This window comes from Botrytis deweyae (genome assembly GCF_014898535.1).
Source record: "Botrytis deweyae strain B1 chromosome Unknown BDEW_013, whole genome shotgun sequence".
Taxonomy (NCBI): domain Eukaryota; kingdom Fungi; phylum Ascomycota; class Leotiomycetes; order Helotiales; family Sclerotiniaceae; genus Botrytis; species Botrytis deweyae.
The window spans coordinates 662,850-689,525 of NW_024066220.1; the positions used below are offsets into that span (position 1 = coordinate 662,850).

The 26,676-nt window shown below is 42.3% G+C and overlaps 8 protein-coding genes across 8 annotated transcripts; 4 read left to right on the forward strand and 4 right to left on the reverse strand.

The window, feature by feature from the left end:
* Positions 1-1,143: 1,143 nt before the first annotated feature.
* EAE98_006326 (uncharacterized protein) lies at positions 1,144-3,034 on the reverse strand (the record flags this gene model as incomplete). Its single annotated transcript, XM_038953949.1, has 2 exons — positions 1,144-2,391; positions 2,499-3,034. The coding sequence occupies 2 exons, from the start codon at positions 3,032-3,034 to the stop codon at positions 1,383-1,385; spliced, it is 1,545 nt and encodes a 514-aa protein (XP_038809739.1). The 3' UTR covers positions 1,144-1,382.
* Positions 3,035-3,803: 769 nt separating this feature from the next.
* Positions 3,804-4,328, reverse strand: EAE98_006327 (uncharacterized protein; the record flags this gene model as incomplete). The annotated part of the gene is made up of 2 exons (XM_038953950.1): positions 3,804-4,065; positions 4,162-4,328. 2 exons carry the CDS (start codon positions 4,326-4,328, stop codon positions 3,804-3,806), a joined length of 429 nt encoding a protein of 142 aa, XP_038809740.1.
* Positions 4,329-4,960: 632 nt separating this feature from the next.
* On the forward strand, positions 4,961-5,989 carry EAE98_006328 (uncharacterized protein; the record flags this gene model as incomplete). The annotated part of the gene is made up of 2 exons (XM_038953951.1): positions 4,961-5,022; positions 5,074-5,989. 2 exons carry the CDS (start codon positions 4,961-4,963, stop codon positions 5,987-5,989), a joined length of 978 nt encoding a protein of 325 aa, XP_038809741.1.
* Positions 5,990-6,533: 544 nt separating this feature from the next.
* EAE98_006329 (uncharacterized protein) lies at positions 6,534-7,226 on the forward strand (the record flags this gene model as incomplete). Its single annotated transcript, XM_038953952.1, has 1 exon — positions 6,534-7,226. The coding sequence occupies one exon, from the start codon at positions 6,534-6,536 to the stop codon at positions 7,224-7,226; it is 693 nt and encodes a 230-aa protein (XP_038809742.1).
* A 2,786-nt stretch (positions 7,227-10,012) lies between these two features.
* Positions 10,013-14,639, reverse strand: EAE98_006330 (uncharacterized protein; the record flags this gene model as incomplete). Its single annotated transcript, XM_038953953.1, has 6 exons — positions 10,013-10,155; positions 10,221-11,775; positions 11,826-13,117; positions 13,163-14,138; positions 14,186-14,289; positions 14,339-14,639. 6 exons carry the CDS (start codon positions 14,637-14,639, stop codon positions 10,013-10,015), a joined length of 4,371 nt encoding a protein of 1,456 aa, XP_038809743.1.
* A 413-nt stretch (positions 14,640-15,052) lies between these two features.
* EAE98_006331 (uncharacterized protein) lies at positions 15,053-17,316 on the forward strand (the record flags this gene model as incomplete). Its single annotated transcript, XM_038953954.1, has 2 exons — positions 15,053-15,550; positions 15,604-17,316. The coding sequence occupies 2 exons, from the start codon at positions 15,053-15,055 to the stop codon at positions 17,314-17,316; spliced, it is 2,211 nt and encodes a 736-aa protein (XP_038809744.1).
* Positions 17,317-17,807: 491 nt separating this feature from the next.
* EAE98_006332 (uncharacterized protein) lies at positions 17,808-22,245 on the reverse strand (the record flags this gene model as incomplete). The annotated part of the gene is made up of 5 exons (XM_038953955.1): positions 17,808-21,015; positions 21,063-21,345; positions 21,403-21,468; positions 21,532-21,837; positions 21,891-22,245. 5 exons carry the CDS (start codon positions 22,243-22,245, stop codon positions 17,808-17,810), a joined length of 4,218 nt encoding a protein of 1,405 aa, XP_038809745.1.
* Positions 22,246-22,917: 672 nt separating this feature from the next.
* On the forward strand, positions 22,918-25,244 carry EAE98_006333 (uncharacterized protein). Its single transcript, XM_038953956.1, has 4 exons — positions 22,918-23,160; positions 23,226-23,365; positions 23,420-23,899; positions 23,954-25,244. Exons 1-4 carry the CDS (start codon positions 23,112-23,114, stop codon positions 24,338-24,340), a joined length of 1,056 nt encoding a protein of 351 aa, XP_038809746.1. The 5' UTR covers positions 22,918-23,111; the 3' UTR covers positions 24,341-25,244.
* Positions 25,245-26,676: the final 1,432 nt, after the last annotated feature.

Consider the following 26,676-nt stretch of genomic DNA (forward strand, 5'->3'; position numbering starts at 1 on the left):
GACGTAGTAGACATATTTAAGTAGCTTAGCTTTAGCTTAATGACAAGACAGCTTTTACAACCCATTACATTCTATACCTATCAGTGGAGATGATATGTGTATATTCGTATTCATATTTATAATATATATATATATATATATATATATATATATACCTATCTAGATAGGTATAAATATCTATCAGTAAGCAGTACGATAGAAGTAGAATCTTTTTTCTTTAATTTAAGTAAGTAAGTGAATGAATGAGTTTCTCTTTCGAGTTTCTTTTTCTAAAAAAAAATTTCAAATATTTTTTCCAGTCTTTTTTTCTAATCTTTTTTTTAAATCTCTTTCAAATCTCTTTTAAATCTCTTTCAAATCTCTTTTAAATCTCTTTCAAATCTCTTTTAAATCTCTTTTAAATCTCTTTTAAATCTCTTTTAAATCTCTTTTAAATCTCTTTTAAATCTCTTTTAAATCTCTTTTAAATCTCTTTTAAATCTCTTTTAAATCTCTTTTAAATCTCTTTTAAATCTCTTTTAAATCTCTTTTAAATCTCTCTTAAATCTCTTTTAAATCTCTTTTAAATCTCTTTTAAATCTCTTTTAAATCTCTTTTAAATCTCTTTTAAATCTCTTTTAAATCTCTTTCAAATCTCTTTCAAATCTCTTTTTCAAATCTCTTTTCCAAATCTTTTTTTTAAATCTCTTTTTTAAATCTTTTTTTCAAATCTCTCTTCCAAATTCCAAATTCTAAGTCTCTTATAGAAATATCTACCTACCTCATAGAATTCTTGATTATCGATTAACCTGCCTACTTTACTTCATTTAGTTCACTTCACTTCTCCTCTCAAAATCATTTACTTCTCTCAAAATCATAATCATAATCTAGTATACATATATATAAGGTTAGGAAAAGAGAAGAGAAGAGGAGAAAAGAGGGAAGAGAAGAGGAAAAAGAGAAGAGGGAAGAGAAGAGGGAAGAGAAGAGGAGGTGGAAGAAGAAAGTAGGTAGATAGAGTAAGAAATTGAATAGCTGGATTGTCAGAGGTTTATCAAGTTAGTATCACGCATACATGCAATTTACCGAAGATCATCTACCGGTAACCCTATCGTGAACTTGAACACTTTGGATGTAATCCATAGTTATATTGGCATTAATATTCAGTCAGTCATTCAACTACGAGTAGTTTTGCCAAACAAGTACTCTGAAAGAATATTTGAAATCTCGATATTCTATAAAGAATGTAGAAGGAAGTGAAGCTGTGATTCTCTGATACCTAGTATATAAAGTAGCGCTATACCCCCCGGAAAATCCAAGAGTGATTTTCCCGCTGAATGGGCAATCGTAGATATCCCTCTCCGCCAAATACATGAATGCCGCGTCCCCGAGAAGTCTACCAATCAAAGAAAACGCGATCCAAGAAGTGCACGTGAATCTCTGACTTCACCTCTATAATCTCGCAAAACAAGATAATCGTGTGAATAGTTATGTTTCTCTCGCACATGTCTCCGCAAATTTTCTAGGTGCAAAAACCCCTTTTCATGATTTTCTCGGTGAAAATAGCAACTTCGTTCCGGACAGAAATACCCCACTTTAGATTCGCAGCATTGGCCTTTATGCAATGACAGAATCCTCTGAGAGTAGAATTCTAAGTCACAGGATTCGCATTTATACGTTTCAAATGGATCGCTTTGGGAAAAGGGGTTGGAAGCCAATTCTTGATCAGTGTTAGAGCCAAAAGTTGATTGTTGATTAAAATTAGACCGAACAGCTGGCTGTTGTTGATCGAGGGTAGGTCGTGCGATAGGTTGTTGATAGGGATTAGTTCGGAAAGCTGGTTGTTGATGGTGGGTGGGTGAGAAAGTTGATTGCTGATTGAAACTCAATTGAGAAATCGATGGTCGGTTCAGACTGGGTTGGAAAGCTGGTTGTTGATCAAAGGCAGTTTGAAAAGCCGGGTATTGATTAGTGATATTTTGGATACCTGATCGCTGATCGAGAGTGATTTGGAAAGCTGGCTGCGGACTAGGGTTAGGGTAAATAGCTGGATTTTGTTGATAAAGATTAGATTGGAAAGTTGGTTGTTGATGGGAGTTCGAGTCAAAAACTGGTTGTTCATGTGAGCTAGATTGGAAAGCTGGTTGTTGATTAAAGGGTAATTGGAATACTGAGTGTTGATTGGTGGTACTTTGGATAGCTGATTGCTGATCGAGAATAGTTTGGAAGGCCGGTTGCTGATCAGGCGAAATTTGAGAAGCTGGTGTGTGAATGATCCCTTCCAAAAATTGTGATGATGGTGTACCAGTTGAAGCCTGGTCTGGGAAAGATGTTTGGTGCGAAGGATGAATTTTACTATTCGAGGAACTGGTTTCATCGGCTGGGATGGCAATGTGAGGAAACTTGCGGAACCTATAGAAATAATGATAATTAGCTGATTGTGATGAGTATCAGGCTAGGTGAATAGGTCAAGAAATTTGGAAGTAGCTGAAGCGAGGAACGAAATATGGAAAACATACATCGTATCGGCATGAGATTCCAAAGTGCTTTTCAGCGAAGACTCTACACAATACAAACATGTAAGAAGTTCTCCTTGCTCGGTAATCTTAGGGACAATGGTCCACATCGTTTCGAAAGAAGTATTGAATGCCCTCTTGCAATACGGACATAAAAAACGTTTCGCTTCCGTAGAAATCGGTGTGTAGATTTTTCTGGGTCTTGCTTCTATTGTTTCCTCCGTGAATTGTAATTTCTCTCTGATGGAAGGGATTTCACAATGAGGGCATTTAAGAACCTCCTCTTGTTCCATATCAACAGGGGCAATATGTGACATCGATTCGCGAGTGTTTATATAACTCTTTGTGCAATACGGACAGGTATAACGTTTCACTTGCTCGGTATTGACATAGTTATAATCTTCATTCGGCGGATTTTTTGTGGAAGGCGAATTTGGGGTATCCGGCATCTCTTCATTATTTGACAGAGGTACTTCCGAGAAACCATCATTATATAGTTCTCCAAGCGTTGCTTGCTCATCTATAGTTCTACCAGCCATGATGAGATCCTTGTCAGTGGTAATGGAAATGTCGATGCCCTCCGATGAGCTATTGGCTTGCAACAAACAGTTACGACCAATTGCTCTTTAACGAACGATTTGTTCGGGATTATAAATGTTTAGTGTGCTAATACAATATGCTATTAGTCTCTCCAAGAAATAAACGCAGTCAAGTTCAAATGAGAATAACTTGAGAGAAGTAATAAGCTTGATGTTTTGTTGCAGGATGACTTAGCTGGAAGTTTTAGGATGAATATGACTTGGTAACTATTGCGCCTGCCGCGTTTTCCTTACAGAATTGAAATAGGAAACGACGAGATTGATCTAGCATTCGCCACAATGAGAGCTTCAAATATGAAGAAACCCATCTGGGCATTGCTTGTCTCGAATTCACAAATATGCCTTCTCTAGTTTGACCATTTTGAAAAAGAGAGTGTATTTGGACGCGGCGGGCCACTTTTTGAAGAAAGTAAGTGAAGGTAGATAATGGATCATGTTTTGATGTCGACCTGTGATTGAATTCGAGTATCAAAGAATACGGTGATATCGTCAGAGTGCCAGATCTAACCTGGCTTTCGTTCGACTGTTTCCCAAGACATTAGATGTACCAATTCTTAGATTATTGGATCTGTCTGAATCACGAACCTCGCGACGCTTCTTACCCAAAGCACACCATCACAAACGCAATATAAGTCGGGAAAGTCACCTTTTGTAAATATTGTTTGTCTCCAAGCTTATCTTGCATCCTTGTAGTCTTCCCATCTCATAATTAGATGGGACGATCCACCTCTCCCCAACACCAGTCCTCACTGGACCAACCTTCGTTTGCTTTCCTCCACTCTCCTACATCATCGACTTCTTCTTTTCCAACCTTCAACCCATTATAGATGTGAGGAAAGAATCCCGCTTTTCCCTCTGTATCCCAACATCCGCCTATTTCTTCGGGTTGCTTTCCCACTGCATTCTCCCATTTGATGTATGGAGCTACTTGCTCATACTTGATGCGGAGAATGTAGACGTGGGACTCGTTTCTAATTGAGCGTTAATTAGGGGCAATGACACGGAGAAGATGCCAAGATACGCTGGAAAGAATGTAGAAATCGAAGGAAGACGGTACAAGAACATACGAGAAAAATGCATTCAAAGTTCTTAGTAATTGCTTCGAGGTAGAGCAGTGAACAAATCCATCTCTCTTATCGAGATCAGAGACTGGAAGGACTTCTGGAAGTGGTGAAGTAGGTTTCGCATCAGAAGGAATGATTTTGTAGATATAAGTTGGATGTGTTGAAGTCATTTTTACGTTTGTTGCACGTGATAGATTATTGATTCCTATCGAAATGGATCTCTATGTGAAAATATAGATATATAGCGTTGATTATGAGAGTCTCTTGCTGTTCAATGAAGGAGACAGATGAACCTGTGTTGTGTGATGCGAGAGTGAGTGGAAGTGATGTGACGATGAGTAGGTACCTGGAAGAAGTAAACGAGCAGGGAAAACTTCGGTACAATACACGATCCTTTCAAGTCTTTTTATAGCCAGCGCTTTGATAGGACAAAGGAGGAATTATGTCAAGCATTTTTAGAATTTCAGCAGCAATAAAAACAAATCGAAGTTTAGACATTATTCCAAACAAAAGCATACGTTCAGAAACAAAATCATGGCGACACTCCCGGTGAGCGTTGTAGTAGGTAGTCGATGTCAATCGATCTATGTGATGTCGACGCATAGACCAATCAGAGCAGGGATAAAAGCTATGATGGATTGATCTCCAGTCACACGTGACCATCTCACCGCTCTCGCTGGCAGAATTCGTTTTGCCCCGAAAAAAAGTTGATGGAAAATATTCGTACTGTGAGGAAAAGAAAAAGAGAGTTTAGTCTTCAAGAACACGAAATAACTTCAACTTCTCAAAATCATCAATCACCATGTCGTCAGACGAAATCGTTTGGCAGGTTATTAACCAACAATTCTGCTCTTTCAAGCTCAAGTACGTTGATTCATTATATAAATAGCTCTTTTCATCTACTAATGATATCAGGACTACGAAGGATCAAACTTTTTGTCGCAACGAATACAATGTTACTGGTCTCTGTAATCGACAATCATGTCCTCTCGCAAACTCCCGATATGCTACTATTCGCGCAAATCCTCAAACCGGTACACTTTACCTTTACATGAAAACAATTGAAAGAGCACACATGCCATCGAAATTATGGGAGCGCGTAAAGCTATCTTCCAACTATGCCAATGCATTGGTACAAATCGACGATAAATTGAAGTACTGGCCCAACTTCCTCATTCACAAGTGCAAGCAGAGACTCACAAGATTGACGCAAGTCGGTGTTCGCATGAGAAGATTGGCCAAAGAGGAAGATAGATTGGGCGAAAAACTTGTTCCAAAAATGGCGCCTAAGGTTAGAAGAAGAGAAGAAACCAGAGAAAGAAAGGCAATGGCAGCTGCTAAGGTTGAGAGAGCGATTGAAAGAGAATTGATTGAAAGATTGAGGAGTGGTGCTTATGGTGATCAACCATTGAACGTCAGCGAATCTATTTGGAAGAAGGTTTTGAAAGGTCTGGAGAGACAAGGAGAAGGAACTAGAGATGAGGATATGGATGAAGGGATCGAAGAGGATGAGTTTGAGGAAGAAGGAGAATATGAAGATGAAGAGGGCGTTGGCGACGTAGAGTACGTTAGTGACTTGGGAGAAGATGAAGAGGATTTGGAAGATATCGAGGATTGGCTTGGAAGTGATGAGGAGGAAGCTACTGGTGAAGAAGATAGCGAAGATAGTGAGAGTGACAGCAGCGAGGATGATAAGGCTAAGAAGAATGCTACTGGCGCAAAGAGAAAGAGAGCACCAATTTCCAAAACCAAGCCAAAGAAGAGAATCTCGAAGATGGAAGTCGAATACGAACAAGAGCTCGAAGGACCACAACGAGAATTGGCTTTCTAATCTGGGAATGCATGGACTTTCATTATACCTGGGGTTGGGCGTTCTTTATAGGTGTTGGTGCTCTTGGTCCCTCAAAAATAGCTGTTAATTTATAGTACTGTAGACAGCTTTCTTACTTGGCTATGTATATCAAAGCAAGCGAAATTCAAGAACACTTTCTGGAAGAAAGAACCAAATGAATTATTGACTGATTAACTTATTGTGATTAATTCCATATCAATTTTAATACCGGTACCATCAGTGGCTCTTTCATCGGCCTCCCTATTAGTCTCATCCTTTGGCGTGGTGGGGTCAGATCTCTATCTTGCAGCGAAACCTGGGAAGTTTCAACTTAATACTTCCTCTCCATAAATTCATAACTTCATAACTAATTTGCGACACCATTCTACAAAACACCATAAATTCAAGACCAGCCATACTTTCGAAACAATAACAACAAATTCTTTGAATTTATTGTCGGTGAATCACCGCATACCAACCGACTTCAATTGCGACACACAACCTTAGCCATCGCTGGTCCAACAACGGTCCTTAAATCAACACAATGTACTCCTCCTATCTCAACTCTATTACCTCCAAAGTAACCTCGATCCGACAAAACATATTCCAAGGCGAAGCCGACGGCGATACAGAAGATGACACCTATCTCTGCCGCGTAATGCGCACCTATTATCTCCAAGAAAAGAAACAAAATCTGCCAGCGTGGCTTCCCCCCGATCCACGCGGTCCAGCACCTGCTCCTGTCGTCCAACCAATGTATACCCAACCCGTCGGTTCGACATATGGTCAAGCGTCTCCTACACCAGGCGGCTCACAAGGATTAAACAGTCTCTTCGGCGGCGCGACAGGAAGAACAAATGCGCCTTCGCCACCACCAGGGAGTTTGCGCGCCGCGAGAGGAACAGCCGGTCCGGCTCGCACTCAGAGTCCATTCGCGAGTCAGCAGGGTGCAGGCGCAACGGGCAGTTTATCTGCGCGAGATAGATTGAAGATGGGGAGATCGAAGGGCAGCGCGATGAATACCAATGCGAGTGCGTCGGGTGGTGATGCGAGCTATGATTCGGGAGGAGAGAAACCGTTTATGGCGGCGACGAGCCCGTGGGCTTCGAATGAGGCGGAGTTTGGTGGTGGGGGGTATGAACCGCCGGCGCCGAGGAGGGGGATGGGATTACCCAGTGGAGGACCTGGAGCGGGAAGGAGACCGGGTTTACCGAGTGGACCTAGATCGGGGAGATGATTGGAAGGGAAAGGGGAAGGGGAGATGTGTATTTTGGGGGCTGACTGTGAATATCTGACGCTGGCCGTGGTCGTGGGATTTTGGTGCATGGCATGGAGTCTTAGATGGTATGGTGTTAAGGAATGGTCATATTTTATCGAGTGGTGGTGTATGGAGTTGATACTTTAATCTAGCATGATAGGTTCGGAGCAGTGGAGCAATGGTATTTTGAAATAATAAATTAATCCATCTGGTTCTGCGTGCCCATATCATGCGCTTGTTTTTACACCTTTCTCTTCTCTACCTTTTCGCCTCAGATGGCTTCACTATAAATACACGTAACCCATCCATCTATCCTTTTCTCTTCAAATCTCTAAGCAGAGTTTGCAACAGAGAAAAGGGGTGACGCTATTCCAAAACTCAGAACGCGCCGCAAGTGCTCCCTCTAAATACCTGATCTCTCAGATTTCTGGAATATTCAGCAAAAATACACCATCATTGTCAATCCACTATCGCTATTCAATTCTCATCACTGCCATTTCTATCTTTCGGACATCCCATATACACCTTCATGAATAACAGTGAGAGGCGTAAACCGACAACATATATTGGAACTATCACTCCAACTCGCATTGCCTATTACACTCGCTCCAACTCCAACAGCCATCCAAGAGCGGAGCTCAAAAGGGACGTCATATCACATTCTCACTCTCCATTCCTGTACGTGATCACGAAAGCTATCATTTCATATTCTCGAACCCAACAAGCAGCGCCACGCCTTATATACCCAACCACAAGTATCCAAACCCTGCTGTGCACACCACATACTCACAGACACCAGAGTGCATAAGTGAATCCACTCCCCCCTATCTTTTCCCCACTCCTCTCTCTCCGCAAAACCGAGCTGGAAAACCCACGAATATCAGTATATAACAACTCCACTTCGACTATACATTTCCTCTCCAGATATCACACGTTCCAGGCGGAAACGGAAAATTATGGGAGGTGAGAAGTGTGTTGATGAATCTACTTCGAACCAATTTGAATCATTGGTATCATTATGATAGCCAAGATCCGTCAAGTTGGATTTTCTTGCTTGATTTGTAGGGGACGAATGGGGAATTGTTATTATTGTGATTATTGTCATTGCTATTGTCGTTATTATCATTATCTTCACCATCAGTCATTTCTTGAAATCTCATTAATAGACTATATTCCCTTACCGACAATGAGTATGCTATTGATTTGACGAAAGTTTTGCCCCTGTTCACGGACGAAGAGCTTCGCATCTTGACTTCTATTGATTTTGTGGAAATAGGTCACAGTGGGAAATGAATTGATAGAATTTAGGGTATAGTTCATTCCATTTTGGTTTGACTAAAGAGAAAGCTAGGATATAGTTGTACTCTCTACGAGGATCTGTTTTATATACCTACACATCTATGAGATTTTCTGGGGAGCGGGTCGCTAGGATATCTTTCCTTCCTGCATACGACCAGGATTTACATTTGATTATGATACTATACACTCTATGACATCATTTCGATATCATGGCTACGTTTATAGATTTGTCTTTCGAATGGATACTTGAAGAGTCTTTAAATTGAAGATGTATCTAAACTTGCTTTTTTGGCATATTTTACATCTTTATCACAGATGATTTATTTAGCATTAGCATTGGTATAGTAGTGCACCAGTGACTATTCGATACTACATTGTCTCGTACTGTTCTCTTAGAAGAGAGCTCTCTCGAAACCGTCTTGAAGGGTGTGATTCGAGGTCGTCAAATGGATAGTGTAGCCTTGTTACTTCCCTTATATTCTCCATCGATGCAATCCATTACATGAATTTTACCATCAGACCCAGTAAAATACTCATCAGCTGATCGATTCATATGTTCACGTTTCTGTGGGCATAAAACCTCGAGTATAATTCCAGAGATGATATCTGACGTGGAAACTCTGCAGATCGACCTCTCTAGAAGCAATCGACTCAAGCTACAAGTCTAACTCATGAAGACCTCTAGAATTCTATTCTACTTTGAGATCCGCAAACAGAGTCTAGATAGGTACCTAATGATGAATATTTTTATCCATCCACACCCAACAAACCTCTAGAAGAGACGAATATACTCCAGTGAAACCGGACAAGAAACAGAAACAGAAATGAAACTACCATCACTACCACATATATACCACTTAAACCGCGACCTACACTACACAATTCTCTTACTTTCAAAGTCCTCCCATCGCAACTCATTTCTCAATATTAATGACCAGTCGAATGCTAATTTTACTCATTCCATTGACCGTAATCTAGTCGTACATTTTCGAAGGCCAGTTTTGAGATCTATATGTTGTGAAGACTTATCTCGATTTCATGCAATGCTTCCTGCCATTCTCACGTTAGGAATAAATAGATTTTGGGCGTCAAGAAAGGTTCGAATAATCCCATCACCACTGTCTATTGTGACAAGAAGTTGGACGCTTATTATTTATCATCTTCATTTCTTCTACTTTGATTTGCTAGATTCTTGCAAGTAGACTCGGGTTCTAAGGGTCATTTTTGGTGTTACTTGTCTATCCATAATTTCTATAAACTTGCAGATTATTGAAGACGGCCTTGAAGAGGACTCGCTTCAAAAGTGAACAAGATATTGATATTCAATCATGAAATGCTTACACTACGAACGCCCCCTCCAGTGTCAAAACACATGATTATACCCAACTCCCATGCATTCATGCACCCATCAATTCATTACATATACCAACAAAGCTAATTCTGTATCCTCCATCCATCTATCCAACTCACAAAGCCGAGAAACCCAATTTGCCAAATAGACTATCCATCGCAACCCACTGCCTACCACATTTATCCAGATATTTCTCCACAACACTTTTTAGCGTACCAAATCTGACTCGGTTGTGTTCTGCTAATGCTGAAACGAGTTCTATTTTCATGTTAGTTTCTGTCTCACGAATTCCTTTCAAGATAGGAAAGTAAAAGAAGCCTTACCTTTCTCCGTACCCCTAGCATTACTCTTCGCCTTATCCACATCAAACAAACTGGAGAAGCAAAGCAATTGGTTATACATCATTTTCTCGGTGTATTCATATCGCATTTTGCCCAAACATCCTTGAGCCAACCCCTTTGGTCCCAAGCATCTATGACCATAAACACTCATTTGTCTGGTACGATTACCACATGCTTGATCATCGCACACGAGCCAGCCTTCATAATATTTACATGTTTCTTGACGAATTTGATGTTCGAGTTGTGTCATGATGGAAAGGGTTGAGAGAGTGGTGCCACAGCGACAGATTATACCGGACGGAGAGCAATTCTCCATACTATTGAGTATACCTTCGAATCCGAACATAGCTTTGCATGATCGACAGCGGAGAGTGAGACGAGTTGAATCCTTAAAGCGCACAGAATCATCAATTTGACTCTCGAGGGGATGGATTTCTGCTTCATTGCTGCCCGCCGAGTTGTTGTTATTGATGCTATATTTGCGTGCATCAAGTCCGAGACAATCAGCCAGGCGTACTGTATCAGTGCCGGAGATGTTTGCACACAATCTTTCGACGGGTGGGAAAATTTGTTTGTAAAGATACCATTCAACGTCTGGCTTGAGACCTGAATCGCGCTTCATTACATCTTGAGGGGTAAATGAACGTTTAGCGGCATTCTCAGATGTTTTCCCTTCTCCTGTCACGATGTAGGCGATAACATCATCTTTTCGGACCTGTTTCCCCTTGGCCAATTCCCGTAAAGCAACTTGAACTTGAGGCATATTATCGGCATTAGGATAATCTTTTGGCGCTTTTCCAAGTTTCGTGTAGATTGTATATTTTTGAACAGGAACATTTCCTTCCCTCATTTTTGTTGAAATTTCTCGCAAATAATCGTGAATTCGGGTGATAACAGCCTCAGAATCATCACCAGACAGAATTTCATTCAAAAGTTGAGATGAAACTTCCTTTGACAAGTTGCAGTACTCACGACGCTTCATATCTAAACCCTTGACTTCCATTTTGTCAATGAACTTTCCATCGACCTGTACAAGGTTAATGGCAGCGTATTTCTTCTTAGCTTGAAGTAGGATACGTCTAAACACGTTGTCGATATCGATTTCTAATAGCCTGTACAAATCGTTGACAGACTTTTTGAAGTCGTTTCCAACTGCAAGAGCATCTTGGATATTATCTACGTTTGCATTGATCATGACGGAATCTGTATCACCATAGATAACTTGTAAAGATTTGCTCTCGGCCAGATCCTTGGTACTTCGAAGAATCTCACGACCCTTGTATGTAGTGAGAACTGCAAGTGGTCGAGCATAAAATCTAGATTTGGTGTAACCCAAACAACCGTACATAGAATTAGCAGTAAGCTTCAGTGCCAACTGTTTAATATCCCAAGTCGCCAATTGCTCCGAGGTTGCATGTTTGTCTTTCATAAGACTTTTGACTTGTCGACGTCGACTGACAAGTGTGGCAATAAGTTTAGGCAAGATACCTTGATCCTGATCTTTTGGCACCTCTGGAACCCGATCCTCGTCATTGGACTATACTTATTAGTAAAATATGACTTTTAATGGCAAGAGCATGAACTTACCAGATTTAACCTATCAACAGTAGTAAAGCAAATGTTATATTCCTGGATAATACTGGGATACAGAGAATTGAAATCCATGACAAGCACGAATTTATCGTATAGACCTTTCTCAGGCTCAAATACTAGACCTCCCTTGTACTTGTCCTTCTTCTTAACATCCCCACTTTCTTCATCAGCATTCTCTTCCTCGACTTGCTGTTTACCTTTGAAAACAGCTTTGTCAGGACAAATATACTTATTGCGATGAAATTCATGTAACAGAATGTATTCATTGCGTTCAGCTCGAGTACCGGTAAGTGTTCTTGCCCAAGAATTTCCAGCCAAGTTAGTGAGAACTTTGGTTAAAGGAAGCATTTGAACCTTCAAGGCTAGAGCTGCAATGAAGTACGTGTCTGCTTCGCAATGACTGATATAGTCCATGAGGCCATCCTTATTAGTAGCCCATGTCTTCAATGCAGCCTCGTTGTCGATTTCTCGACGGTTAGTACCTGACAAGTAAAGGCTGCACATCTCTGTAAGGGTCCAAGATGTACATTTCGTCATAGTCGATTTACCCATGTCGTTGGCCAAGTCACACATTAGACGCCCTGACATTAGCGTACGTTCTGCAAAGAAGTTTCCGCCCATCTTCCCCATAGAGCTTGGCCATTCCCTACGTCTCATTCGACCGATTCGTGACCATTGCGGGGTCTTTCTAGCTTGAAATCGGCTTAGTAGAATACTAAAATCAACGCCTTCTAATTGATGGCCAACGAGGACATCTGGGTCAACTGAATCCAAACGAGCAAGGAAGTAACTCAAAATCTCATTCTCTTGCTTAACTAGCTTGACAAGCCCTATCGAACGCTGTTTAACCACACCCTCGAATCCGATGGGAAAATGTGATCCATTTGGCCGCATGACAGTAAAAGTTTGGCAAGGCAATTTTTCAGGTGGAGTGGTATCGCTTAGCGAGATGTTTTGATAAATGCGTGCACTGATTGCGAGAACTTCTTGTTTATTTTCTTTGACATTGAAAACAGTGCGCATCGCAATGCTCATCAGAGTCAATGGTGGCGCTTCGAGATTATCAGAATCGCTGATGGGAGTAATCAGATTTGGTTTTGTAACCTGAACTTCTAATTTGCAGTGAGAAGCGTTTTTAAGAGCCCCAAAGTCTGCATCTTCAATTTTCAACCAACACGGACCCATAATGTTCTTCCATAGAACGAATTGTTCAAAGAGTGGAGTATTTGCTCCAAAAACATGAGAGAAAGTCGAGCCGGTTAGCTGGTCTGCATTTAATGCATGGTCTAGAGTGGTCAGTCGAGTAGCTAGATGGTAGATTTTACACTTACTTGAGTAGGGATACAGTAACTTCAGATATTCGCCTTCCTTCGGTATTTCAGGCAGTTCGAAGGCGTATTTCCTAGTGCAAGGTTTGATCTTGTGCATCCCAACTTTCATTTTGGTCATCATGCTATCAACCTCTTCGTAGACATCCTTCATCTCCACCTCGTCAGTTGTGTCCCGACCGTCACGTTGACGGTATTGTCGTGGAAGAAAGAAGAGCTTCCTCAAAACGTTGTCGACTTTTACAAAACAACTAACAAAAGTGCCCGTCTTCTTGTTCTTGACCTTGCCAAAAAGACACAGATTGCCGTGCATCTCAGTATAATCAGTCCAAAACATGTGAAGGCTTCCATCTTCTTCAATTGCGTCATTGTAGTCGAGTTTTCCAAAGGACGTTGTTTCCGTAGATTGGCTACTGTTCATAACATTCAATCGTTGCGTAACATCGTTCCAAGACGATGCATCCACTTCGTCAATTGGGCCGCGAGGTGGGGATGAAGTTGTGGGGGTTGGATATAGCTCCTTCTTCAACTTGGGCGGAGGCCTGGTCCCGGAAATATTGACGCTGCTAGCTGTGATACCATCTGCTTGAGCGACCTCCATCATGTCTTCATCCTCTTCCTCTTCCTTAACACTGATATGAAGTCTTCTCTCGACAGCTTTCGCCACAGGAGATGAAGGCTGCGGTTCATCAATGGGCATATCATCGTCGTCAATTCCCGCCATGAGATCATCGTCGTCGCCCATATAGACAGGAGGGCTAGATGGCGCAGCCGTAGTATTGGCAGACCGACTATCCGCTACCTTAGTTCTTTTTGACGTATGTCGAGATTCGTTTAGCGATGGGGATAGAGCTCTCGTCCTCCTCTTTTCCTGCGTCCTACTAATTCTCGAAGGCTGGGCTTTTGGCCGAGGAACATTGGTGTCTACCTGCCCTAAAAGTCCCTCTAAGAAATCATCATCTGCCTTCGTTTTAACAGGCTGCCACAATTAGCAATGCGTAAACAGATCAGACTATTTGCAATTACCTTTGGCTTTTGCTGAGCAGCTGCCGGCCCTTTGGTGAAATAGTTGCTAATGCCTTTGTCCATATTTTCCTTTTTGGCCTTTTCTTCCTCTCTTTTCCTCTTTGCTATGAGACTGTCAGAAGTGCAATCATAATAAGGGCCTCCAAAACCTACCAGCCTTTCCATTTTTGCTCCTCGTAGGAAGCTCCTCTTCACTTTCAGTTCCGTAGCCTCGTCTATTATCTCGATCCCAATCCTCACGGCCATCATCTGCGTAACCTTCGCCGTTGTCGTCGATGACGAAATCATCTTGATCTAAGCGATTTCTCACGACCTTCTTGTACCCTTCTTCGTCAACCTCTTCATATAGATCCTCTCCCTGATGTACTTCGTAAGTATCGAGACGCTTCTTTCCAGACTCTCGAAGAGCACGAAGTTCTGCGAACTTTGCTCGCGCAGAAGCGGCTTTCGACATTATGAATTAGAGGGATGGTGTGGATAGATGTTGGAAGGTGTAGTTTTCGATTGTTTATAACATTTAAAGAAGAGAAATGTACAAATGTGTTCTGAAAGAAAGTTATAAAAATTGGATTGGAACCCCCTCATGTATGTAGGTAGGTAGGTATGTGTGTATGTATGTGTCTGTGTACAATATTTTGGAACTGTAGAGTGGATGATTGATACGCGAAATTGGAGAAGGGGAATTCTGACGCGCTCCTACCACTTTTCGCGTTGTGAAATCGCGAACCCTTGTAAATTATCGACACGAAAGTTAATTGGATTTTGATGACTAAGTCAAACGGATTATTATTAACCCGACCACAAAAAAAGTATCACAATGATGAAAGAATGGAGGGGAAATTGATCTTTTAAATCTAGACTTGAAAGATGTTTACATGTCGAGCATGTACGAGGAGATGCCTACAAGCACTCATCGGAGATTCAACGATTCATAGTACAAACTCACAACTCATAATTCCCCAAAGACAACTTTATGGGTCATTTGCCACGAATGCGACGGATTCTGATAGTTACACCTACCAGCCTATTTCACAAGATGAAGAGTCTTCCGAGCCAACGAAGAGCAGGACGGCCAAACGACAGGAATGGCTAGATTCGCGGGGACAGAGGCCCGCAGACAAACAGCCGGCAGCTATTGATCCACGAATTGACAATAAATTTATTTGGAAGCTTAAACAACTGCAAGATCCACTGCAGCTCGCCGACTATGTGCGGAAACTTCTCTCGAAGGACGATTTTGAGGAGGCATTACTTTATGTTCGATCTGCAAGCAAGAATGTTGAGTGTGTTGTTAGTTGGAATCATTTGATTGAATGGCAATTCAGTAAGGGACTGTTGAACCCGGCACTTAAAACATTCAATGAGGTTTGTTATTTCTGTAATATATGATGAAGCTTTTGTTGACCAGATGATCACAGATGAAAAAACGAGCGCAATTTCCAGACGCGCAAACCTACACTATCATTTTCAAAGGCTGCAGCGAGAGTCCTCATACCAAACCAGCCTTCGAGAAGGGATTAGCAATTTATACCTCGATGCTCTCTGATGGTTCCCGTTTACGACCAAATACTATTCACATGAATGCAGTACTTAGGCTTTGTTCGAGGGCAGGGGAAGAGGAGGCTTTATTAGGAATCGCTTCTCAAATGCCTGCTGAGGGGAATCGCGCACCAGATAACCTTACTTTCACGACCATCCTGAACGCATTTCGCATGAAGGTTATTAGCCAGCGAGACATGCCTGAAAAGGACCTTTTAAAAATGAAAGAGAAAATGATAGCTAGTGCGCATCGAATGTGGGGGGATATCTATACTCGTTGGCGCAAAGGAGATATAATGGTCGATGAAGAGCTTGTCTGTGCTATGGGCCGGACATTACTACTGGGTTCAGAAGAAGACAACGATGATGTTTTGTCCCTTGTTCAGCAGACAATGAACGTTCGACGCCAAGTACCTCAGCGAGGTACAAAATCTCGAAAGAAGATTGAACCGGGACTACAAGGGCAGTCCAGACCTGATGACAACAAGGGATTAGCCGAGATAGAAGGCGGTGATATCGATCCTCCTAAAGATCTCGAAAACATATTTTCTAGCTACGGAACTGCAGTGGCTTCATTGCCCAAGTCGCATGTATACGCTACTCCAGGACCAAACACATTATCTATGATAATGAAGGCATTACTAAAATTATCTAAAAAGGACGCTGCAACAAAATATTGGCAACTTTTCACGAAAGAGTTGGGTGTTGTACCTGATGCGGATAATTACCACAGATATCTGAGAATCCTCCGAGTCTCCCGATCGAGTCGAGAGGTCCTGGAACTTTTACAAACAATGCCCAAAGAAACCTTGAAACCCGAAACTTTTCAACTCGCCATGAGTACCTGCGCTCGGGACAAAATTAACCCCAACGTCTTCACCACCGCCGGTAAAATCCTCGATATAATGCAGATGCACCTCCCAGTCCCAGACATTAAAGCCCTAGTAACTTACATGGACGTCGCCGTCTCTTCCTCTCTCATCCGCAAAGCCTCCGGCAACCGACCTACCAAATATGAACAAGGCAAACAAATCTCCCGCGCCCTCGAACGCGTAGGTCCCTCATACCTTAACCTCCGTGCTCTCGCCACCTACGGAAACCCCACCGTCACCGATGATCACTTCCAAAACCAAGAGTTCAAAGACCAAGTCCTCTTTCTTATCCGTCGCATAATAGGCGCTTACGACACGCTCATGGATAAAGGCCTCGTGTCCCGCGACACGTACACTGAAATATACGAACGTCGCAATAAACTCATGGCCTACGAAGAACGTGCCAAACAACAGCAGGACGGATCTAAAAAATACCCAGGCCGCTTCAAGTACAAGCTCGAGCCCAAAGAAGATGATGAAGAACCCCAAATGCCTACCGATCACCAGACCCCTGAATTCCAAAAGCCTATCGATCGCCGCACTCATGAATTTTCGAAAATGCAATTCAAGAAAGCAGTCAAGGGGGGCTTGGCTCCATTTGCTGCTACTCAGGGATATGTGGCGCGTGTTCAACCTTTTGCGAAAAGGAAGTCGAATGTTGGGGCTCCGGCGTCGTTTGCAAACAGGAAGCCAACTACTGAGACGTCTGCTAGTTTTTAATTGTAGTTTCCCGGGGCGTACAGCATTGCCTAATGCACAAGATGGTTGCTGAGATAAACTCCATATGTTATATACTGTACACTATCAGCTCTCATGTTATAAAAATACCCAACCTATACAATACATCCGCAACTCATCCATAATAATTGATTTCCAATAAAATTCATCTGCCTCACAAGCGAAATGCAGCAAAGACGATGCGTTGTTCAGTTGAATTTGTCTTTTATTATGGATTAAGTCTTACAATGACAAATTCTGAGAATTATCTGATTACTCAATGTCTGGTGTTATCCTCCCCGGAACTGAATACAATCAATATAAAAATATTACCACGTGTTTCAACTTTAGCGACGACATGCCTCTCTTCTCGCACTCCATCAATATCAATAACTTTCTCCGGCATCATTGATCTTCAAGCGATACTCCACCCAATAACAATACCCGTCATAATCAGTACACTCTTCCTACCCCTTTATCAAACCACGACCCATTCATACCTTTACTTCATTCTCACTCGTACTTTTGTCCTCTTCGTTTATCAAGCAATACTTACTCACCCTCATTCTCTCCAACTTCTCGCCGAATCCCTCACTAATCTCCGTCTCATCACCACTCAAATCTACATCATCCGTATCATCCACACTCATGTTCACACTAAAATAATCTCTACCTTTACACTGCTTCTCCAGCCCACTTCCCGGCGTCTGAACCCTCTGGATTGGATTCGAAACTTTCTTGTCCTCTTCCAGTTGCGCAGGGCTATAAATCTTCCCCGAAGGCGTAACGATTCTCGGAATTTGAATTGGAGTATATGTCTCTACTCGTTTGGGAGTTGAGATTGGCTGGAGAGGAGAGGAACATTTATCTAAGAATGGCCGAGCTGAAGATGGGGACGCCATTCCTCGTGAGTGAAAGATGTTTACTAACGTAGGGACTCGCTTTGATTCAATTCTTGTGTTGAGTTGTGGAAGAACCTCGTTGTCTATAAATGCTTGCGACACTGTTTCTACACGAAGACTGGGGGTTTGAATTATGTTTTCGTTGCCTTTCGGTTCTGTTGACTCGTCTTTTTTGTTGTCAGATGTTGCAAATTCCTCGATTTTTGATGCTGCTGGTGCAAGCGCGGTTTCAAGACCTAGTTTACCGAATATAGAAGATGCAGTGCATGCGGATGCATCGCACTTATTCTGCTCTTTTGTACAGGTGCCGGCCCAGAGACCTGGCTTGACATTGGCTGTCTCTTCTTTGTTCTCGGAATCTGCTTTGGCCAGATCAAGACTGGAAAGATTGTTGTTCGTTTCGTGGTTAGTCACAGTCGCAGTATCAATGGGTTCAGGAACCACGACTGTCAAGTCCGCGTCAGTAGAAAAGGCTGCTATATTCTCATTGATTTCTGTAGGGCAGGGTGATTTTGAATCACCACAACCAGCATTTTCCTCGTATAAATCAATGTTATCGATAGGAAGAATGAATATACTCTCATCCAATTTGTTCGACCGCATAGCCACTGAAGGGCCTTCTCCAGAAATGGCATTTGAACGCTCCCTGCGATGTATCATATCCTTGCCAAAATTGAAAATAGTGTGTTCTTTTGCACCCTTTGTTCCAGAAGCTATCTCTTCTTGATTCTTTGGAACGTCGTTGGGTCCTGAAACTCCGCAATATTGATTATCAAGAAACCTTGAGAGCTTGTGCCCTTTTTTAAAAGATGAATTTGAGCTCTCTCTAGTTTCTTCCTCAACAACTTCGATTTTGAAAGATGCACCTCCATCATCCGAAGAGTCGTCAAGCTTTGCGTGGTGAGTGGCTTGAGCGAAAAGTTCGTCTATCATAGCTTGAACGCTTTCGGGAGTTGGCTCAATAGAATCGTACATTTCTCCAGCATTTTCGGATTCAGCCCATATCTTTGTTGCGGTCTTGCGATTTGACTGAAGATCATTGGCAGCGTACACAGAATTGCTGCTGCGATTCACACCATCAAAGCTATCCAAATACTCGAGAATCTGCTTAGAGCCTCTAAGAAGAGGTGCCGGTCTATCGGAATCGTTTGCCATGAATAATTCAGTAATAAATTCATGATCTGACTTTCGAGGAGTTCCAGCTTCCACGCAGAGGCTCATATCATTGCTACCTGAAATATCCTCACCAGCTGCTTCCTCTGCTTCTTCTTGCGATTTTATACTGAGTGAAGAACTTTCAGGAGATTTGATGGTAACTAGTTGGAACTCATTCTCCAAATCGGAGAAATCGGGTAGATCTTGGTCACTCTCATCCCTATCACCGAGAGGCGATAGTGTTGGTCTCCATGCAGGCTCGCGGGTTCTGTAAATTGGCTCGATACCTGCCATTTGTGCTTCTACACGTGAGCTTTGTTCGGGAGCACTGTAAAGAAACGTGAAATTCTTGTCGATTTCAACTCGTGAGATATCCGGTTTGGGTTCGGAAATTTGGGTTTGAGTCGATTCTGGAGAGCCAACACAAAATTCGCGCTCCGTCTCTGATTTGAGAAAACCTGCGAAGGGATAACTGTGGAGTTCATCCATAGCTTCATCCAATGTGAAAGATTGGGGCCTGCGGTCCGAAGCATTGTATCTGACTTTTGACAAACTTCCACGGCTTTGTTCACACAGATCAACCAATGCTAAATCATTTTTTCCGTAGGTCTGTGTTCGTGTCAATCCAGCTTTTATTTCTGAGTAGTTAACGCGAACCTCACGTTTCGGTTCTTCAACAATATCACCCCATGCATAAACATAAAAACAGCGTTCGGATGCATCGTATCGAATGTCTGAGAATTCACCTCGATTCTCTTGGTCCATATCAGCCATGGCAAGATCGCCATTGTCATAAAATTTGGTTCGAGCCCATCGAGTCTTTGTTTCCGGGTATTTGACGCGAACACTAAGCTCAGACTCTGGTTTGGGAACCTTCCCCCATAGATGAACGTAAATGCAAATTTCTTCTGGGCAATACGATACTGTATCCGAGTATTCCCCTTTGTTTCGTTTGCGAATATCTGATATGGCAAGGCTTCCTGTTGAGAAGTATTGCTTGTGGCGCCATTTGGCCTCTGTTTGAGGATATCTGACATACATCACGCCGTCCAAAAACTGCCTGCTCGTGAACGAACTTATGTTTTTGCGTATCATTTTAACGCCCGAGACTTCCTCAATTGTTTTTGTATGAGAATGTTCGACGGTCTCCGAGATTTTGTCTAGGTTCTTGTCAGATGTCTCCTCTGAGATTCTCTCGTCCCAATCTTCTATTGTCTCTTCCGAGGAAGAGGAAAGATGGAGGTTCTTTGTCATTTTATTTACGGTCTGCTTGATATTGTGGGCAATTCTCTGGTGATCTGATTCATCGGACTTAGAAGGGGGTGGCTGTGATCTCTGACAGTGACTCTTTCGTTCTTCAACCAAGTTCACAAAAGGAGCATCGACTTTTTGAACATAATGTCTATCAAATTGATAAGGAACTCTGGCTCTGCTTTCCAGCATTGCGTTTCTAGATTTTGCTGCGGCTTGCCATGTTGGTGGTGATGGAGCTAACTGATCCTCGAATGCCGAGTTAGATTTAGAATCAGATGTCACTTCCCGAATTGTAATCATTGGCCGTGTCCCTTGGTGGGAGTTTTGCTCTGGTATTGCCAGTGTATTAATTTGGCAACCTATTGACGAAATTGTATCCATGAATTGATTGCTAGAACAAATGTTAGCTATGGTTTGTAACCTGTAAGAAACAATCACCTTGGGCCTGATCTCTCAGGAATCACATCTGGGCTCGAATCCTTCAGAAAATCAACGGGTTTGGTTGGGCGTAACTTGTCAGGGGAGGGCGACGGAGAGACAATCAAACCTTTCCCTTTGGCGGCAAATGATTCATTGTTATAGTCGTCAAAAGACTCAATCATCGAGCAAAGATATGAGTCTGGCGTTTTTGATTCGTCTTCATCTATATCTGTTGTTGGAAATTGACTTGTCAAATGCTCATTAGATCCTACACTTTGTATTGTGTGCGCTTGACTCGTCCCTAAAGTCAAAGTGTCAAAACACATACTTCTAAAATACTAGAAGTAGGAAAACTCACAACTGTCTGCGTCGTATTCTGCTCGACCATTGGGTAGATCTTCAGACTGTCGGAGTTTTTGAAGATCTTGAGTATTGGTTAGACATGTTCCTTCCATGCAATATCATTGCGACGTATTGATAAACCCACTCTCGATTATGGTATTGAGATTCTCTTCCAAATTATAAGTTCCTCCTAATCGTTCCTGAGGAAATCTTGATTGACCATCAGATGCTGATGTTTGCAGAGGACTCGAATTATTCGCTTTCAAATCTATCAACTCTTTTGCCAACCTCTCGGCAAATACGTCCTCTTCACAATAACTTGGTAATCTCTCTTCTCCGAGAGTGTTTTCACGAAGGGTTGTACTACGTCTAGGGGATACCTTGTTGGAGATTGATCCGAGTATGTCAACGAGACTCTTTCGTCTTCTTGGAAGCAGTTTCGATGCCTCGTCTACAAACACAATATTAGCTCAAGACGGAGAGATTAAGATCATTGTTACTTACTGATTTGCGGCTCTGCTTTGAGAGGAGTTGTGGTGAGAGGTCTTTCATTCTCAGGAGTACCAAATTCACCAGATTTCTTTGTACGAATGGTTCCCAAGAAGTCCCATGTTGGATTTTTGCAGCGAATGGGGCTAGAAGGACCAGCAGAATAACCTCCCACATCTTCCACATCAATGTTGAGTCTCCCGCGTGACTTCAAACCTCTTAAACTATCAAAAATTTGTCGAGCTTTCTTTTGGGAAGATGTCCGTCCCAAATCTGATATCTTGTGTGAGTTGGGCGTATGTGGAGCTTGAGGTAGAGGTATATTCTCATCGTTCATCTTCTCAGGGGTTTGAAATGATATGGAACCCATGTTTGTTTAACTCGCTTTCAGGATCTACCTACACTTCATCAGTTAGGGGTACAAATCCAAGAATGGGAAGATATAGATCATGAGTAGCACGGGAAGAATAGCGAGATGGCTATATTAGACTAAGATACGGAGAAAAGAGAAAAAAACATTCTTACTTGTTTGTAGTTCATTAACCAAAAATCCAAAAGAAATCAACATGTAAAGATTGGGTTGTTGATCGAAGAGAATCAGAAGTAAAAGAAAACTTGAATGGACAATATCACATATCGTACCATTGGAAATGGCAAGAGTGAAGGAATCAACTTATCTGGAGTTCATTCGCACCTACCTGAGTTGTAATGTCATAATCAATCAATATGAGTCTCGTTGCTCTTAGATTAGAAAAAGGGGTCGCGAGGTTGCAAGATTTCCATTCTTGAAGTCCGGCCCTGATGGTACATTTGTTTAGAAATCGATCCAAACCTTGAAAACTCAGATCGATTTCAATACAAGTTATACACGAAGCTATTCGAAATATATCTATTTATCAGGTCTTGGAGTGAAGAAAGATAAAGGGATGTTCGTTTTAACTCAAGCCAAACCGTACACTTGATCACGCGGCCGCATTTTCCGCTTCAAAGTCACTCGCGTACTCCCCAAATGCGACGTTAAACTTTCGCGACCTGAACTTTAGGATTCTATTTATCCTCGGCCATCCTATTTCTCATTCACCATATTTCCTGTCTTTAACCTCAAATATTATCATTCGATCTTGAAGATATTCATCCGCCTTTTTGAGTATTGTTGCATTAGGACTTCAGGAAATCTGCGAATTTATCAACTCTAATAATACTGATAACAGGTAGCGGTAGCTGCAACTTAACACTATGGCACCCAAAACTGACTTACCCGATTTCAATGGATTCATTAACAAAGGTAGGTAACCTTGATCAGAACATGCAGTATGTTTGCTATGTTGTCAGTGACTCACATAAGATTAGGACGTGAGCGTCGCAAGGATGAGCTTCTAGCAAATAAATTCCTGGGCAAGAATCGTCGAGCGAGTGCGCCAGGAGCGACAAACAACAATCGCAAGCCAGGCGCTGGTCCCTCACTTGCAAGCAGAATGGGCGTTGGAAAGGTATGAAGGCTACTGGCAGGTGTCTACAGATCTACGAATCTAACAATCGAATAGCGCGGCCCGGCTACATCCAAACCTGCACCAAGGCAAAATTCCACACCTACTGTCGGAAATGTTGATGCGGAATGGACTCATGATCTGCACTCTCTTAACAACCCAGGCAGTTCTAGAACATCCCAAAATCCTCCTCGTGGCCCTAAGAATATCAATACGCGTGCGCGCAATGATCGACTTGCGAAAGCTTTCAACGGCTCTGCATCAACACCGAACTTGAACGCTCAGTATAATATCGTTGGGAAGTCGAAGGCGACTAAGAGTATGTCTATCAAGGGACTCGCAGGACCATATATTGTAATGGCAGAAAACTTTGCGCGAGGTACTTCAGCACAAGATATCGAGACCGCAATGACACCAGTTGGTGGACCTCCACTAAGCTGCCGCCTTATCTCTGATTACCCCAGAATTATCGCAGAGATTATTTTTGATACAAAAGATGGAGCTGACAATGTCATTGATACATTCAACAACCAAGAGGTATTTTCACTCAAAGTAGAACACCTTGAAGCATTACTAATAGGCCCATGATAGGCGGATGGTAATTTATTGAACGTTTACAATAAGTCGGGAGCTCCTGCGCCAACGCTTCAACCTGCCACCCAACGTTCTGTTCCTCGATCAAGTGTTCCTACAGGCCCAAGAGCTAGCCGTGTTGAACGCAGTGCAGGTTCCGATAGCTACGATTCAAGATATGATAGCTCGCGAAGTTCTCGGGATGATATTATTGATGGCTCGTACGGATTTGAGGATCGCATGGATACCGATGACCGGGATGGGGGCAGTCGTAACAACGCTAGAAGCCAAGGACTCTACAGCGACAACCTTGTAGGAGGTCGTGCTGGCAACAACAACAACAACCGCAATGGCAATAACTGGAATGCCGGGCGAGGAAATGATAGAAATCGCAGCTATAGATGATTACGGGACATGCGATTTTAATTCCATTTTTCCCGTTCACGGACCGTTGAAGACCACCGAAACGTTACGAATACCTCATTTTGAGATTTTATGATGCAAGACACGGTTCTTGCAGGATTGCATGATGAGCAGCGACTACAGAAAAGGAGATGCGACACGGCATTTTTATATGCCATGGGATCAAAGATTTTCATGTCTACATGGAGTTATGGGAAAGGGTACGAAATCCGCGATACCTTGGCATACCTTGCGAATAATACCCCTGTGTATAATAACAAATACAAAAATAAAGCATACAACTTTTATGATATTCAATCAGCTCTTCTTCGGTTGACAAGATTCGAAGGGACTAAACTCCATTCATGCTTGAGCTTGGACATGCAGCACTCTGCACGTCTCACATCAGACGGAGAGCGTGCTTTATGAGTACCTCTATCTTGGTAATTTTGAAGTTCACAAGGTTGAAACATTGTCCCCCGCATCCTGGTCCTTTCTTTTTGCCTCTTCCTTTGCATATCTTATCTCTTTTCTTGGACTCATATACCGTGTCTCGTCTATGTTTTCATCATCAGTTCAATTTCTCCACTGCCTTCCTTCACTTTGTTGTTCATGCTTGATCATTTACAGACCTCACCTTTTGCGTCTGTACTTCTCTTTCCCATAAGAGGAATCTTAGAAAAACATACATCTCTATGAATTGGTGATGACTTGGGCCTTTTGTTCTAATCATATGTCTAATTTCTTTTTGATCGAGCTCTGGCAAGTCGTGGTATTCGATAACTGATCATCGCCATGTAGGCCTTGGAAACCTGAAGCATGTTATCGTCTGTTCTCTTGCTCTCATATCTTTTATTGAAGTTCTCATCCAATTCAACTACCGCTCGTATTGAATTCATGATTCATGTGGATCTGGGGACAAAGAGAGCTAGTCCCGAATAATACCAATAGAAATCTATATATTCACAGCTCTATTTTTCATAGATTATTCCTCTTTAGTCAAGATGTGCAATAGTTTGACTGCCCTCATGATATAGGCCGCATGTTTCCCGTCACGTCACCCTAGTGATGCATATGCTAGTTGGGGGTAAAATTGCTCGACTGATCCGATCGCTGAAGCTACAAGTACTTGAAAATTTGTTAGTTGACTCAAGCGCTACAGTAGTTCATCAAGGTTGATTTATTCGACCGAAGTTACTCAAAGATCGATATAGCGATAAGGTAGGTAGGTCTATGTTGCTGGATATAAGCAATTCGGCAATTGCCAATCAAAGCACAGCAATGGTTCATAGGGTAATGATTATGTGGGTTCTCGGATCATGAACAATTAACTGGAATGCTAATCGTGTTCTGCGCGAGTTTTTTTTATTAATACAACTCCCGTCCTGGACCCATCAAAGCCCCCGTCATTAGAGAAAGTTTTCGATACCTTCAAGTTCGGTCGTGCTGATAGCACTGTCCTTGTTCCTGCTACTATTGATACATCATTATATCGAACTCCCTCTGACTTCGCTGTATTAAAAAGCCTGAGAGAAAAGACGCCACCCCTAGACTCCAATCCTCAAGTCTCGCCGATTGACTCTCATTCCCCCTGATACGTCGTCCGCACAATCCCCGCATGTGTACATATCTAGCACCAGTATGCGCAAATTTCACAACTCCGGTCAGCCCTACGTTCTACGCTCGTATATTCATGCAAACTATTATTCAGTAGCAGAAACTCCGAGAAGCTATGCAAATTCAAAGCTGCAACTTGTATGCCGCGAGGATCCTATTCCGAAAGAATTACAGCCGAGTGTTTATGTAAGGGAACCCGAATGGACGCCAACTCCTTCTGCTGAAGCACCTCCAACTGTTCCTATGGATAATGGAAGAAGGGTGAATCCTTAACAGCATCAGTAAGGTTGCGTTTTCTGAACAAAATTTAGGTCACAGACTGTAGCTTGTAATATTCGTGTTCATTACCGGGCTCCCTCATAATTAGGTCGAGAGATAATTAGATGGGTATTGGTGAAAGAGTGGTTTGATTGCCCAAGACGTTGAACAGGAACGTCTGTCTGAAAGATGCGTACCTTGTTTAATCTTAATGTCGAAATTTCGATTCACGTTGTTTAGTTAATTAAATGTTACTCCTCCCAACAAAGTGTGATTGGAGCGGATCTGGGGGGTTGTGACTTGAAGGATGATTGGATTACCCTTAACCAACCAATCTAGCATACAAATTAATCTTTGGAGGGTTAGACAACACTATCTGAATCTAATAACTCGAAGGAAGATTTTAGTTTTCAGTCACCATAAGCAATCAACATGGGCACCATAAGACATACGAAGAGATTTAA

Bases quoted from the DNA above. Each gene is read 5' to 3' on its own strand.
- EAE98_006333 (XM_038953956.1), top strand. From the start codon at position 23,112: ATGGCACCCAAAACTGACTTACCCGATTTCAATGGATTCATTAACAAA. The intron at 23,161-23,225 runs GTAGGTAACCTT...ACATAAGATTAG, and splicing joins CAATGGATTCATTAACAAAG to GACGTGAGCGTCGCAAGGAT. The intron at 23,900-23,953 runs GTATTTTCACTC...GGCCCATGATAG, and splicing joins ATACATTCAACAACCAAGAG to GCGGATGGTAATTTATTGAA.